General features: G+C 34.2%; 1 protein-coding gene across 1 annotated transcript; it reads left to right on the top strand.

Annotated features, from left to right (window-relative positions):
- Nucleotides 1-1,331: 1,331 nt before the first annotated feature.
- On the top strand, nt 1,332-16,296 carry LOC117103319 (nicotinamide phosphoribosyltransferase-like). Its single transcript, XM_033243861.1, has 9 exons — nt 1,332-1,512; nt 4,598-4,828; nt 7,412-7,540; nt 7,997-8,155; nt 8,989-9,119; nt 11,450-11,678; nt 12,055-12,315; nt 14,435-14,554; nt 15,613-16,296. Exons 1-9 carry the CDS (start codon nt 1,468-1,470, stop codon nt 15,724-15,726), a joined length of 1,419 nt encoding a protein of 472 aa, XP_033099752.1. The 5' UTR covers nt 1,332-1,467; the 3' UTR covers nt 15,727-16,296.
- The last annotated feature ends 531 nt before the right edge of the window (nt 16,297-16,827 follow it).

Raw genomic sequence — 16,827 nt, forward strand, 5'->3', positions numbered from 1 at the left:
GGTTATCGTATTTTAATAGATTAAAATGCATGAATGAGGATAGATGGCCGAAACTAATGTTTGATACTATGAAATGGAAATGGCCATATACGATCAAAAGTATATTACAAAAATATAATCTATTGGATGTTTATAGTACAGAACCTGAAAATCGTAACTGGTTAAAACTATTTAAAATTAAGAACAAAAAGAATGACGCTAAAGAATGGTATGAAAGAGCAAAATCAAAGTCATCCCTTAAAGAATATATAAAATACAAAGGAGTACCGGACTTCGAACATTATTAACCGGTACTTGATCAAACTAATTTTACTGGTGTAAGTCTAAAATTTAAGGCACGGTCTAATTCATTGGAACTCGAAGGTAGAAAACAATCATGGTCACATGAAAATACTGGCATCTGCAAAATATGCAATGACGATAAAATAGAAACAGTCGACCACTTTATATTCGAATGTAATGGACTTCAAACAATCAGAGATAACCTATTTGAAGAATTAAAAAATTAATTGATTTACTGGGATCTCCAACAGTTTGGGATGACTTTGAAAAAGGCTCTATGGAATATAAACATCATTTGTTTTTAGACAGTTTAACAGAGATGATTAATATTGATTATTTAGACAAAATTTTTGATCATTACTGTAAAAAATACCTCATTACCGCTTGGACACTTAGAAAAAATATGTATACAATACAATGAAGTAACCCGGTTTGTACCCCCCTCTATAATGGATCAAACAACATGATTTCCTTTGAAACACATGTATGTTCCTTCTTTATTTACCTTATTTTTTTTTTCTCTTTTCTTTTTTCTTTTCTCAACTAATTATTAATTTGTAGTTTGTAATGTTAACAAAATTAAAACCAATAAAACTGATGGTAAATGCCAAAATGGTATCCCAAAATCCCATTTGATTTCATATTTCATGGTTACTCCTTGTACAATACATCTCACTTTGTGTTTGCTTGTAATTGATCTTTTAAATTAATATTACAGTATGATATTACTATTTTTATTATTATATTATTATTTTTATTATTATATTCATTTTCATTATTATTGATTTCATTATTTTTGTTGTTGCTATTGATTTTTATTATTATTTTTGTTGTTCTAGTTAATCTGTAATCTAGTTAGCTATGTATTTCTCTTCTCACCGATAGTTTTGTATTATTTTTGTTTGTATTTTTCTCAACTTGTTGTAATTTGTATGTTTTATGGACGCACCACATTTTTGTGTGTGCCACTGTTTAAAAAGTGAGAGCCAAATAAAACTGAACTGAACTGAACTGACGCCATCATACGCTTTTCGATTCACGATTTTGATTGTGTGTTCGATCATGGGCATGCTCAAACAAGTCCTGTTGTTTTTGTAGCCAAGACCTCTTAGCAGTAGAATCGTCGCTAGGTACTGTACATAAAGCTGGGTAATACTGGCGAGGGTAGGCCTCTAAATCAACAAAATGGAATGTGTTGATAATATTTTACTGGTGACCGACTCTTATAAGGTAAGCATGTATTAGGCCCCCCTATACCTAGGCCCTAAGCCTAAAATAATTGGACGAATGCCATCGTTTCGGCCGCGAACCAGTGTGGCACCAGCAATGCACTTTACTCTGAGGGAAATTCCTACTGTCAACTGAATTCTCACTGGGAATTTCCCGTACTACTACAAGGCCTAGGCCTAGCTAGACCAGGACCAACAATATAGAATAGAACTTTAAGTCTACCTGGCACCTCCAGCAGATTCCCGCAAAATTCCTTGTGTCTACATCGTCTATAATAATATTTTATGAAGATTTGAATGCATTTTAAGTAGACCACCAAACAAAGGGGCTGGCTCTGGCTTCTGTGTATACTCTGGCTTTTGTGTATACTGTATTTTATTCAGTTGAGTGTCCGAGGTAGGCAGGTTAATTGTTTCGCAAACCCGCCTCATTCTTATCTTCTTTGGGCCTATTTATTTTTTTATCTCGCCCACCACTCTCATGATATGATATTGAATTCATCTCACAATTAATTGAAATCTGTTTTACTGAAATGTTTACATTGCCATATATAATATAAATTATATAAAAATCAGATTTTTCTAAGAACTGAAATTTTGCTGGGAATGGGGCTTAAAGTTAAGCCACATTTTAAAGAAAAATCTGATTATTATATTTTAGAAAGATTTATAAATACAATATGAAATTGCTAGAGTTTAACTGAATTTAGACATTCCTAAACATGAAAAAAAAAAAAAAAATATGCAAAATAAGATTCAAATTTGATTTTTGTTTTCCACACAAAAAAATAAACACAGATGAATTTGATTTGTTTGATTTTGCAATAGCTCTATTGAAATATAGTAGGCCTCGGAAACATTAGCATAGCAACACTGCTAGTTTAGGCTATAGCCTTAAAAAAAAACACAAAAAAACTGACATGATATTTTCCTTTGCTAGTGAGTGTAGACACTTGTGAAATATAGTATTTTATTGGAATGATTTCGAACTTGTTAAAAAATTATTCTGACCAAGATTTTGACAATTAAACAAACTTATCCAAGGCCAACTTGATTGACCGCAGTGTACGAGATGAAAAAAAAACTAATCTCATAGGAGTGGGCTACTTTATTGCACACGGTCGTATCTGAGACTCAAACAGTTTAGTATCTGATTAATAATTCCTTTTATTTACCATTGTTAATTGTTAATTGTGGGCGAGATAAAAAATAAAATATAAATAAAAATCCAGCGGGTTTGCGAAACAATTGCCTACCTCGGACACTTGACTGTATAAAGTATACACAAAAAGCAGCTGGTGGATGCGATCTACAACCTCTGAATTTACCTAGTAAGGAGGAAGTCGAAGAGAAAATAGTAATCTCATATGAGAAATATGCCTAGACTTTAAATCTCATTTTTTTGAATGCCAATATTTATTTATGATTTATAATAATGAGAGTAATGCATGCAATTTGCTGAAATTTGCTTGGAATGGGGCTTTAAAAATAATTCATTTTGTGGGTGAAGTATGGATGGATTGATTGTTACTATGAATGAATGTTACTGCGTGTATAGATTGAATTAGGATAATAACATCCAAAACATTCATCAATTCAGATGCTAAAGAAAACTGGTACTTGCTGGCATCTAGCAAATTCCCCCAAACCTGTGCCTACATCATCTAAAATAATTGATTATTAATGCATTACTGTAATAGTAGAGCATACCAAAGGTCCAACATTTTTGCAGGTAAAATAATTAATTTTATGGATAATGAGTTTGTAATAATATTAATTGTGAACTTATATAATGTAAATATCTCTATCTAATAGGTTACAACGTCTTCAGAACACTGCCGCATGTATTCTAACACTTATCAATAGACGATCACACATATTTCCTATTATTTATAATTTGCACTGGCTTCCTAATAATTCACGAATAAAGTATAAAATTCTACTAACTTTTAAAGCATGGCGACTCCAACAGTCCACCTACCTACTCAAACTTCTTCCTAAGTATGTCTCTTTATCCTCCCTCCGTCCTTCTTACCTTAATTTGCCCATTGTTCCAAGAGTTGACACCAAATCCTACGGCTACAGATCATTTTTATTTTCAGCTGCCACACTTTGGAACTCCCTCCCAAAACATTACTGACTCACCTTCAGTTGCTATTTTTAAGACCAAACTCAAAATTCAACTTTTTAAAATTTATAAATGTTAGCTTATTTTGTTATATATTTTGTTTGTATTTTCATCAGTTTATGGTAAATAGATATCTTTTTAAATAACAATGCATACTTAACCACATACAGTGGTTAAGTATGCATTTTTTTTTAGTAATTGATGTGTGGCAGAATATATCAAACTCAAAGAGCTCAATCACCAAGCACGTAGAGGCTTTTTCGCATGATGCGCTATACATCCAACTATTATTATTTAATATTATTTAGATCAGTTGCAAAAAAGATGAAATTGAAATTAAATTGAAATTATAAGCAATAATTTATTTTATTTATTCTTATTTAATCAATTTAGAAATACTCGAAAGGTAGCACATAAGTTACAAAAGATCAGTATATATTAAATATGGAACCATGAAAATCAACAAGAAATGATATACAATTCATAAAATTCTTAACAATTCCTCCTTAATTTACTGATTTTCATTTCTTTTCCATATGATCCACTAAGGGTGATCACTGTTGGGTCACTGAAAATGTTTTCATGTTAAAGACAAAATAAATAAAAAATAAATAATAATTAATTAATTTCGGTGTATTCACTCCGAGTCAGATTTTTCAAATTGGAAACTACCAAACTGGTAAGAAAATTGAGTCGGTATAGGGACACTCTCATTCAGTGCATCAGACATGCGGTCCAAATTTTAGTTAGAATCCGAAGTGAATGCAGCTTCAGAAAACATTATCTTTCCAGTTTGTGAGGTGATAGGTAGCAAAGGACAATGTCTGCGAAAAATGCTTTTTCTGATACAGTTTTGCTAAACCCTGCACAGAAAATGTCAAATTTAATTTCCTTTCGGACAATATAGTTATCTGGTATATTGATAAGTATTATAAATATTTGAACATTTTTCTTGCAGGTAACCCATCACAAGCAGTATCCTGAAGGTACTACAAAGATATATTCCTATTTTGAAAGTCGAGGTGGAAAGTTCCAGGAGACTGTTTTCTTTGGGCTTCAGTATATTTTAAAGCGATGGTTGGAGGGTCAAGTGGTCACCAAAGAAAAAATCCAAGAAGCCAAAGAGTTTTACAAACTTCATTTTGGAAATGATGTCTTTAATGAGGAAGGCTGGAATTACATATTAGAGGTACTGTAGTAGGTCCTATTTCTTGTAGTCTGATGTACAGTCAGCTCTCTCACCAGGTACTTTTTAAAGAATGGTGGAATTTAAAAAAAAGTTGTCCTAAAAATGTAAAGGGTGGTGCGCAAAATTCTAAAGGGTGAATATATTCGTTGCCATTTTTGGTACATGTTTTTGCCTTGACACAACTCGGCTTGGCCGACTGTATGTCCCACATTTTTTATTTCATTTACTCAATATCTTTACTTTAATTTAAATGCAAAAAATATCAAGTCAGTAGAATTTTTCCATGAACAAAATACTTCAAAATAAATAGTCGATTGGAACCCCACCCCACCTCCCCCTCCCAAAAAAAAAAAAAAAATTGATAGGCCTATCCTGTATGTTTTTAATATACGAGAGCAGGTAGGGGAAGATCTAGAGAAAAAGCAACGAGTGGGAATATATCATTTTCTTTTGTCTCTTCCCTCATCCATAAAACCATAAGCGATATTTTTTTACCAGAATTCAACAATAACTTAAAATAGTTAAGCCTAGCCTGGAAAACACACCAGTAGTACATAATTTAATTCCTAGGGCGTGCATGTTAATGATAACATTTCGCGATTGTAGTCGCGACCTTGCTTGGGACGATCGGGACTAAAGCATCTATAATTTACCTCCATGGCTAAAGTGAACATGCTTCAATAACTTTTTTAAAATAAAGATGGTACCGTAGCATTGGCATTAATCACAAATATACTTCAAATATACTTTAAATGCCATGGTTCAGTAAGTCGGTGTTACATACTGGCCTAAATATAAAATCAAATCTAGGTTATCTTTTTTATACTTGCACACGGCTGGTTACTCATAATAAGTTTTACTGTACAGGTAGGTCTTCCGAATCGAGAGATGTGTATTTACTTCACTAGTAAAATTTAGATAAAGACAATAATGTCATATTAGAAACAAATCAGCTTAATAGATTTGAGTTATTATTTATTATTTAACTAATCGAACTGCGGTATCTTCTTTCAACAAAAACTGCAGCGATCCCGAGCCTTGGGTGTAGATGGTGCAGAGATAAGGATATCTTTCACCGGGTAGACAATGGTTTAGCCTTACATGTTTTTTTATGGAATTTCCAAGCAGAAATTTGACATAAAAAACATGTTTCGCATGTAATTCACGTACAGTACATTCAATTAATAAACGTTGTTTTATGAAATATAAATATGATTTAGCTTTTAATAGTAAAATTTGATCTATTTTGATGATGGACAACGTTTTCGGAGACATCTAATTTAGCACGTAATCTCTTTCAACGGCAAGTAAAGTTCCCTACCTTAGCCATGGAAGTTAGCACATGAGGGCGATTGCACTTTTTAAGACGATGGACTGCAACCACATTAGAAATTACTACAAAATTGGATTTTTTAAACGTTTATATTGATTCGTAAAATCACTGAATATTATGATAGTTTCGTTTATGGACGGTACTGAATGACATCCCACCCAGTTGACTATTTTTTAGAATCGACCAGGGACCTCCCTGAGTGTACCCAATACTTTTGTCAGTTCTTGCACGCACACAGGCAATGTACAAAAGATTATGTTTCCTGCGGTTGGATTGGGTTGGGTTCCTTACACTTCAGTATGTGATTGGAGTATATAGAGCCATGGAAACATTGTGGAACTGCTTACAGTACCACACTTCAGTAGTTATCTAACGTTTTGAATAAAATTGACTGTACCTATTTTTTTTTTTAGCTTAGCGCTGATATTTTAAGCATGGTGCAGTCTTGATTATTTGTGCCTAAGTGTGGCGGTCCTGCCACACTCAAGTATCTGGCGAGACCACTGACAGTATTCTGTTTGTTTGCAAACTGGTTTAAACCTCAAGATACTATGTGTTGGATCTGGTTTAGTTGGCACACAGGCCTGGAACCTAAACTTACTGTATGTTGATCTGCTACACATCACTCACTGTTTGAGTAGCCAGCTTAAACCTAAATGTACTGGGTGGTCGTCTGCTACACATCAGTTACTGTTTGAGTAACCACACACCAGCTTAAAACTAATTGTACTGTGTGTTGATCTGCTGCACATCACTTATTGTTTGAGTAACCACACACCTGCTTAAACCTAAGTGTACTCAGTGGCGTAACGACTATGTGATCTCATGCGGCAGTCCGCAGAGCCCCTGTGAAGGTGCATACTAGGTTTGGGGTTACCTCTTTTCTCTTTTTAAAGCCCTGTCTAGACTATCCAATTATATGTGCATACAACAGTTGAATTGAATAAAATTTGATATCTGGACAGATACTGTACATATTACATATGTGGTAAATCATTCGTAATGATGTTATAGGCAAGGGCTTATCTCTCCCGGTCTTGGGGCATGGTCATTTCCTTTGCAGTCTAATGGCAGTAGACCAGAAGCGTTAGGCTGAGACAGAAGCTCATGTTAATCAAACTTGCTGGTGGATATTTGTGTATATCCCTTGGGAAACTGACGCTGCATGGACCAATTTTTCCAAAACAGCATTAGAATATGTTTTCCAATTGTTATTTTTTATGTTTGGATTTTGTTCCATACTTTTCCAGAAACATGGAGGCTGTATTCCCATAAAGATAAGGGCAGTCCCAGAGGGCACAGTTGTTCCTGTCAAGAATGTCCTCTTTACAGTCGAAAGTACAGATCCTGAAGTGCCTTGGATAACTAACTATTTTGAAGTAAGGTTACCTATTATTTAAAATTACATCTCATTCAATCATCTGTGTTTATCCAATATTTTAATTTATTTCCCCATGTTTATCATGATAATTATTTAATTCCTTTATGTTTTTATTTACTTATTTATTTTTTTTTATTTATTTGGTATAAAAAACTCACATCAATCCCGTTTATGTTTACATAAACATTATTACAGAATTACAAGAATACACAACTCACTAGCAGTACATTCAAAGTAGAAATAAAAATAAATATTTAACATTGTGTCATCAAATTGACATTCATTTATATTATTTACAATTCCAAATATTCAATTACTATTTAAAATTTAAGTGTCCTACATTTTTATTCATTTATCCATGTTCATCTTTCTGTATTAAAACAAACAAACAAACAGTATTGATTAAAAAAAAACAAAAAAAAACAAAAAACACCTTATTTAATCTTGCTTATAGACACTGCTAGTACAAGTATGGTATCCGATGACAGTAGCTACAAACTCAAGGGCACAGAAGGAGGTGATTGCCAAAAACATGCTTGAAACAGCTGACACTCTAGATAAACTTCCATTCATGTTGCATGACTTTGGATTCCGTGGGGTAACCTCTGTTGAAGTAAGATTTTGTTTTTATTTTTTTAATGTTTGTATTTAAGACTTCAAATTGATTCTCATTGACGATTTTTACTGTATAACTCAAATTTGTTTAAGATAATGACTAGCATTGTCTGATTGATTAATTGATTAAATGTTTATCTTGAGTTGAAATTATTAACACTAAGCATTTTATCATATTAATGTAAGTAATAATGATAGTAGAAAAAAAAAATGAAAAAATATATATTGTATTTGTGTCCTTTCGGAAGATGACATGATATACTTCAAATTAAAACAAAACAACACCAGAACAAAAGTATACATTGATTGTTAAGTATTCTAATATTCTAATATGGAAAGTGGTACAAATGAGTTAAGTATCTTGTTGTTTTATAGGATTGTGATTATAACCTTTTACCTGAGGGTAAACAAAAATAAAGAAATTTGTAATAAAGAGTTATTGTTTCATAGAAATAATTAGTGATTATTAGATTAAATTTGATTATGTCTGATCTTGTTTTAAAGGTCAAGACATGAGGCCCTAGGCTCACAAGCCAGAGTACCCATCGCTGTTTCTTATGGCATTTGGTGGGGTGGGGACTCGCCACTTCTCCTGCACAGCAAGTCTGTTTTACTCCTGCAGCATATGTGGGTACCCATTTACACTCCTGGGTAGATTGAGACAAATATAGATAAAGTGTTTTGCCTAAGGACATAAGCAACTTCCACATTATTTTAATATTTATATATTTTTTTTGGTTTTAATATTTATATATAGTGTTTGTTTTAATATCTATATTTTTTTTTGTTTTTGATTAAGTGACTGTATATCTTTTATTTTTGTGATATTAGAGTGCGGCGATTGGTGGTGCTGCACATTTAATAAATTTTGTTGGTTCAGACACCATTGCTGGTATGGTCATGTGCCGTAAATACTATGGATGTCCAATGGCAGGCTTCTCAATACCAGCAGCAGAGCATAGGTCAGTATTTTAATTTTATGCTTCAGTAGTAATTGCTCAGTATTTTATGCTATAGTAGTCATAGCTCAGTATTCTATGCTTCAGTAGTCATGGGTCAGTATTTTATGCTACATTAGTCATAAATCAGTATTTTATGCTACAGTAGTTGTAGGTCAGTATTTTATGCTTCAGTAGTCATAGGTCAGTATTTTATGCAACAATAGTCATAGGTCAGTATTTTATGCTTCAGTAGTCATAGGTCAGTATTTTATGCCTCAGTAGTCATAGGTCTGTATTTTATGCTACAGTAGTCATATTGTAGGTCAGTATTTTATGCTTTAGTAGTCATAGGTCAGTATTGTATGCTACTGTAGTCATAGATCAGTATTTTATGCTACAGTAGTCATAAGTCACGTTCACATCTTTATCGATCAGGAGCGGTTGAGGCGCTAGGTCGTGAGCAAGATAGTGTTAGATAAAAAAATGGCCAAACTGCGTTCGCTGCCGCTTTTGAGGCAACCGGAAATAAATTTACATCACATCCCCAATTGGTTGACTTAGACATGCTAGGCCTGCGATTTCTGATCCTAGGCCTGGATGGAGGTGGCATCGACGATCCTCCAACAGTCCCCACCTGACATTTTTGGGCGATCGCCGATGTTCCCAATTCTCTGGTAAACTGGCCAGTTTGGGCCCAAGATCCCGATTTATTCACCTTCTCAAGATAAAACTGTTTGTACTGTTTTCTTAGGTCCTGCAAATTTGTTTGAATTTGCCGTGCTGTCGTCGGTGAGTTGCCTGGCACAAACGAAAATCTAGCTGTGATTTTCTCGTGTATTGTTGTCTCATTTTTTTGTTGGATTTCTTGTCTTCCACTAACATTCTAATTTCGGATTCTGCCCAAATCTCTATCAAGTCATTAATTTCTTCCTTGGTCCAACAAGCTCAAAGGCCAGATCCAGTTGAAGTTGACATGGAGGATATTTAGGGATATTTAAATAAAAAGTAACATACAACAGCCAAAACTGCAACGATGTTGAAAAAAGCGTTCTTAACTGCGAATATTCGTGCAAACAAGCTAACTACTTTGACCCTGGAGAGATGCTTGTATCTGATTGGCTTTCACACAAAAGAGGTCACAGCTCACTGACGACCCGCTTGCAAGCGGCTGTTCACATTGATCGAGAGTGAGCTGCATTGAGAGTCAATCGAGAGCGGCTTGTTGTGGGTCACCCACGACAAAAACTGCTCTTGAGCGGTTGTTCACATGAAGGCCCGGCTTGCGAGCTGATCGTCCGCTAGCGAGACATTTGAACGTGGTACTAGGTCAATGTATTTTATGCTTCAGTAGTCAAAGCTCCGTATTTTATGCTTTAGTAGTCATAGGTCAGTGTATTTTATACTATAGTAGTCATAGCTCAGTATTTTATGCTACAGTAGTCTTGTACAGCAATCAAAGGTCACTATTTTATGCCACTGTATTTCAATGTTTTTTCATTGAGGGGCAGTCCAATGGTAAGCAAGAGATTATTAGTGACATTAAGAGTACAGTATTTGTTAATTTTTTTTTTTTAAAGCTCTTTATTTTGAGATATTAAATGAGAAGTACGAAGGGCATCATTAATTGCAATATTTATCACAGTCCAAGTTTCATTGGTATAAAAACAAACAACAGCGGAATGACTTCAAAGAACTTGGTGTTATCTCTTGTATTTATATGATAGCACGGTAATCTCTTGTATTTACACATCCAATTCAGGTGAATCAAATGCTTCAAATCTTGTATTTACATAACATTGTGTTATCTGGTATATAAATGATACTGTACATCTGTGGGTATCAAAGGTACTAATCATTTGTAAACAAGTTGAGCAAGAAATATGAATAATATCAGTGACAAAAATTGAAAATAAACTGTTGATACTGTAGCAACTGTGTGCGTGCTGAACCATAGAGATCCTTTCTTTGTTCCTTATTTTAATTTCATGGCTGCAGTTGCAGTAGCAAATTGTTAGAATAGATGTTTGTGCAGTTGGTCCTCTGTGTGCAAATTGGCCCAATTTTTAACCAAAACTCCATGCCCATAGCCATGGGGGTTTGAGGGGTTCGAAAGAACCCCCCTTTTTCCAGAAATGCCCATTTAAATAAAAATTAGAACCCCCCTTTAAAAATCCTGCCTGCGGGCTTGAAATCATCACTGAAAATAAGTCATCCATAAGGTATCCATGGTGTGTTTTACACCAAACAATCCAATGGTAATCATATTGAGCTATAGCCATTGGTCATAGAGTTAGGCATGCTTGAGGCACACATGCTTGAAAATAATTTTACTAAAATAATATTCTCCACAGTACTATTACATCATGGGGAAAAAGTGGTGAAAAGAAAGCATTTGCGAACATGCTGAATAGTTTTCCAAATGGTCTTGTTGCAGTAGTGTCCGATAGTTATGACATCTTTAATGCTTGTGAAAATATCTGGGGAAAGGAACTTAAAGATTTGATTTTGAAACGAGGCGAAAATGGTGGACAACTTGTCATTAGGCCAGACTCAGGGGACCCACCAGATGTTGTGGTTAAGGTACTGGTCACTCTTTGTTTTCATGCAGTTTTTGAATTCTGTTAGTCTACAAATATTTTTTGACTATGTGGGTAAATAATATAATTATTATTTTCTGAAATGTAATGTAAGTTATATTAATGCAAATGTTGTTGCTAAACTGTCCAATCAGCCATGTTTTTTTTTGGTCACGTGGATAACTTTGCAAATTAACCCACTCTGGTTTACATTAATTTCCATTGTCAACGAAGTCTATTTTATGAGCCAGCCGAATTGAAAATAATACTCAACGAGAAATCGTTGTCAACGAAATGAACCAGTCGTATACGCCATAGAGTATTAGTAAGTAATTTATTTTCCAAGCAAATGTAAATTTATGAATCAAAACTTGTTATAGGTTCTTGAAATTTTGGGAAAGGCCTTTGGGACGAAAGTGAACAGCAAAAGCTACAAATTATTACCAGACTGCATCCGAGTAATACAAGGAGATGGAATTAATTATGAAATGTTGGGAAAGGTCTTAGAGCACATGAAGAACCACAAATGGAGTGCAGACAACATTGTTTTTGGAAGTGGTGGTGCTCTCTTACAAAAGTTGAATCGAGACACCCAGAAGTGTGCATATAAATGCAGTTATGCAGAGGTTGATGGTACACCGGTAAGTGGAGATAAAGAGCACTGTTCAGTAGCATCTTCCATGTCTTTGGACTAGTTTTTGTTTAAAACAACTATTTACAGTACCGAACGCGGGCATTGCACTTTGTCAGACGCAGATTGAAGGCGGTGGATGCGGACAGAATCAAAATCTTGACCGCGGACTGGCTTTGCCCGTGCAAGCAGCCGGTGAATGTGGAACACTATATCTGTGGGCAAAAAGTGCAGTCCGTGATCGGTACTGTGCGTAAGTTAAAACAACAGTGTCCATTTATTGTTTCCCATACTTTCTTTCAGTAATGAATATAATAATATGAATAAATAAAATCAAAGCCAATTAAATTCTAATAAATTGTAATTTATGCTGGGCTAACTTTTTTGTTTATAATAAAGTCAATTTTTTTTAGCCAATTTAATCTATCTTTAGCCAAAATTTGACGAAAATTGTTAAAAATCATTAGCCAAAACTTGCTGACAGGACATGGGTCCAACATGTTCGACAGTGGAGTCCGAACCAAGGGGCCGACTAGAGTCGTGCCGGGGCGGATCCAGAAATGTACAAGGGGGTGGGGATGGTGTGGTGATCGAGACAACACTACTCTAGGGGGTCCCTAGAGTATTTTTAAAAATTTTTTTTTTTTTACAAGTAAAGGGTGGGGGTGGTTTCCCCCTAAATACACCCCTGCCTCGATGAGGGTACCAGAAAAAAATCTCTGGTAGGGTGGGGGTGGATGGTGGGGGAGAGATTGGTAACGTTATTTGATAGGCAGATTAATATTTTTAGAACACCAATGAATATATAGGCCTATCAAAGTTGAAAAAATTGCATAGGCATAGGCCTATACAGTATTTTTTTAATTTTTAGTTTTGAACGATATCGGGGGTGGAAAGTTAGCGGTGGTGTACTAGACTACAGTATATTCAAAATTGGCTTGGGGCCTGATCGTCCACACCAGCCGTCTGTCACACAAAGTTTTCAGCGATAATGAAGAACATACACGATTTAGGTTCTAGGCTAGACTAGCCTTGCTTGCGTGATTAAACCGTTACTTTGCTCTACAACACAAGTAGGTACCCCGTGTAACAGTTACAAAGCGACACACACGGAGCATTCTTAAATTATTACACATATTATTTAAATGTATTTTAGGTATTAGACGATAACACAAAATCACTGAATAAATTCTTATTAACAATACTTAAGATATGCCCTTTCTCTTTCTACCAACATCACAGCATATCGGCCCTCGTGTTTTAGTGGAAAAAACCCAAGCCAGTGGTACCTTCATATTAGTCTATGTCATACAGCCACTGCCCTGCATCTACCGCGTTAAAATAACAATTACAAATAAAAAAAAACTTGCAAGGCACGCAATGATGTTTGCAGCAAGACTACACATACAACAACGCAAATAAGCGTTGCATAGAGTTAGCGAATAATGAAGCTCAAATGAAAAATATGATGTATTTAGCAAGCATTTAAAACTGTTTTTTATTTTAGGCCTTCACCAAAATAGCTAAATCAGTTGATTTTTTTTTTTCGCAAATCCAAATTATTTTTCACCTATGGCGATGTGGCAATCAGTTGGCGCGAGCCCAGTTATGAGTATATTGGTCTGTTTCTAATTGCTTTTTATTCTGTCATTATTTACTCCTGTAATAATTACCCACTGTTTACATAGCATTGCTTCTTTTCTAACTCAGTCTTTTCTGGGTCATGTAAGCACACTACATCCATGGTGCTGTAGTGGCCAATCCCATGTAAATGTATCTGATTGTTTTGACGAACAAAAGACCAATTGGCATCCATTTTGAATGCTTATTGGTAGGTTTTAGTAAATGATGGTTGCTATAACAACATTAAAGTTCTATACCTATGTACTATGTCGCATTGAACAAAGACTTGTTTTTCTTCAAGTTAATTCACTCAAAATAACCTAAGAGGACCTTCCATTTCCTTAATATTTTTTTAACCTTATAGAATTTGATAGGTTGAACTAAGTTTAATTATTTGTCATAATCAGTTTTGACAAGCCATTGACTGTCTTCTATTTTATATTTCTGTGGCTTTTCCAATTATTTTAGCACATTGAATTTGGATTTCTTTATATTTATGTTCATAGCGTAATGTGTTCAAACAACCTGTCACTGATCCTGGGAAGAAATCCAAGAAGGGAATCCTGTCGTTAGTTCAGCAAAATGGTAAACTTGAAACATTCCAAGAAGGTACTGGTGTAGATGAAGTAAGTTACCTTTTTTTTACTTCATTGCTGAGGAGTATGAAACTGATATCTCATCCTTGAGTAATAATTATAATAATGGTAGACTTATATAGCGCATATTGTTAAGAAATCTGTGCACTTCAAATTATCATTGATCGAGTTCCTAGTCCACATATCAAACGCCCTGAGCATCTTATGTTAGATGGATATGGAGCTATATAAAAGTACACTATTATTACCCCGGTCATTGGATTAAACTCCTATGGAACACAAACTCAATCTGGGGGAGTATTCTGTAATGTTGCAGCAGCTACATCAGTGCATTTTGGCATTTAACCCTACCAGGTACCCACTTATAGACCTACTCTTGAGTGGAGAGAAACAATGCAGATAAAGTGCCTTGCCCAAGGACACAAGTGAAATGCACAGTGAGGGATTGAAATACCGACCTCGAGGTTGGGAAACCAAACCGTTCCCACTGCGCCAAACCACTTCCAGTAACCACAACTCCAGCTTCTGAACAATTAAAAATAATCTTTGAGTAAACTTATCTGAGCAGTTTCAATGCCATCGTTCAGTGAGTTTAAATAGTCATTAACTCAATAAGATCAATTGAATTGCAGTGGTTTAACTTGTGTGCATGTGAATGATAAATTGATGCTGCTAAGTCCTATGATTTGTTTATGCTCTTGTGGAATTCTACCTGCTGATTGGTTGGCTGGTGTGATGAGGGTGATTTTGCCCAGTGATTAATTTTGTGTTGGTTTTTCTTTAGAAAATTGAAATTACTTCCTTTTTGTTGTGCTGATTACAAAGTAATTAGTTTGATTTTTCTTTTCTTTTTTTTTTTGGCTTGTGTAGGATGATTACTTTTGTTATTTTCTTATGTCATGGCAGGGCATGGTAATGGAAGATATTTTGAGCATTTCTAGGAAATTCTTTACTTAGTTATATACTATTTTCATAAAATGTGGTCCATTCAGTTTTTAGTCCACTGCTCTTTTGTGTGTAGTAACAATACCTTGTGATATATCAGCATTTGTTTTTAATTTCATTATCATCTTCATATTTTTTTACAGGATATTATGGTACCAGTGTTTGAGAATGGTTATTTGTTGAAGGACTATAATTTTGCTGAAATTAGAAAACGAGCAGAGCTACCAATAGTGAAAAAAACAACCAATGGTTTTTAATAAACCAACTTGAAACTTAAATTTGTAAAAATGGATTGTAATATTATATTCAGTAATAATTTTTTTTTTTATTAAGAAGATATACATATTGTTTATATCATAAGCATCTGTTTTTGGGTACCCTTTATACTGTATATAAGAATCTTATTGGTGTGTTTTTACTGAAAATCGAGATACAAATCGGTTGATTATCGGATACCAAGATAAGAAGGGCACACAACTGCATTTTGACATGTAGTGGCAACATATTTGATACCGGGCTGATACTGCACATAAAATTTACCCAGAATACAATTAAAAATGACAGAAGTTTTAACAGTAATATTTTCGCCCGACAACCTAGATACAAAAAACAATGGTGATTCCTCCTATTCTAAGACATGTAAGAGGCCTAAAATTATTGAGATGAGAATTATTTTACTAAGTCTTAATAAAAATGGGCTAACCATGATGTTTGCTTTACTAAGACAGAACTTGCTCTTAAAAAGAACAATAAATCCAATAACCAATGTGGAGCATTGAAATAGTACCAAATATTAAAGTAATAAATTGTTCTTTAAGTACTGGTAATTCTGATTGTATTGAAATTTTAATAATGTATTCTACTGTAGAGAAAAAGTAATAATTGTAGGTAAATTTGGATCATCCACTGTGTAAGCATACACTTCCAGTTGATTTAGGTCTGTGAAGGGGAAGATTTCTGAATCATATTTTCAGACTTAAAAAAGATGTAATACATAATTCTACATTCAAAATGCTATTATTTTTAACAGGGTGTAGACAAAGTAAATTTAGAAATTTAATATAATAATAATAATAATAAAAATAATGTTACATTTCTATAGCGCATAATGCAAAAAGCTTCTATTTAAAAAAATGAAGTAGAACATAAAACTGGCTCAACAAAAATGCAAAATCTTCAAGGGGGTCACCATCCGACTCCACTCTAGCATTTCAATTACTTCTTTGTTATATATTATAGAACCACAGACTCGATAACTCGCACTTGGCATAGTCAATAAAAAGTGACTTTGATGAGTATACTCGTCAAAATTGGGGTTACATTCTAGCATTTCAATTACTTCTTTGTTATATATTATA

Source organism: Anneissia japonica, unplaced genomic scaffold (genome assembly GCF_011630105.1).
Source record: "Anneissia japonica isolate Jap-2015-1 unplaced genomic scaffold, ASM1163010v1 scaffold8322_len84185_cov191, whole genome shotgun sequence".
NCBI classification, from domain to species: Eukaryota; Metazoa; Echinodermata; class Crinoidea; order Comatulida; family Comatulidae; genus Anneissia; species Anneissia japonica.

Excerpts from the sequence above, each read along its gene's own strand:
- LOC117103319 (XM_033243861.1), top strand. The coding sequence starts at position 1,468 with ATGGAATGTGTTGATAATATTTTACTGGTGACCGACTCTTATAAG. Across the intron at positions 4,829-7,411 it reads GCTGGAATTACATATTAGAG|AAACATGGAGGCTGTATTCC; the intron begins GTACTGTAGTAG and ends ATACTTTTCCAG. Across the intron at positions 9,120-11,449 it reads ATACCAGCAGCAGAGCATAG|TACTATTACATCATGGGGAA; the intron begins GTCAGTATTTTA and ends TATTCTCCACAG.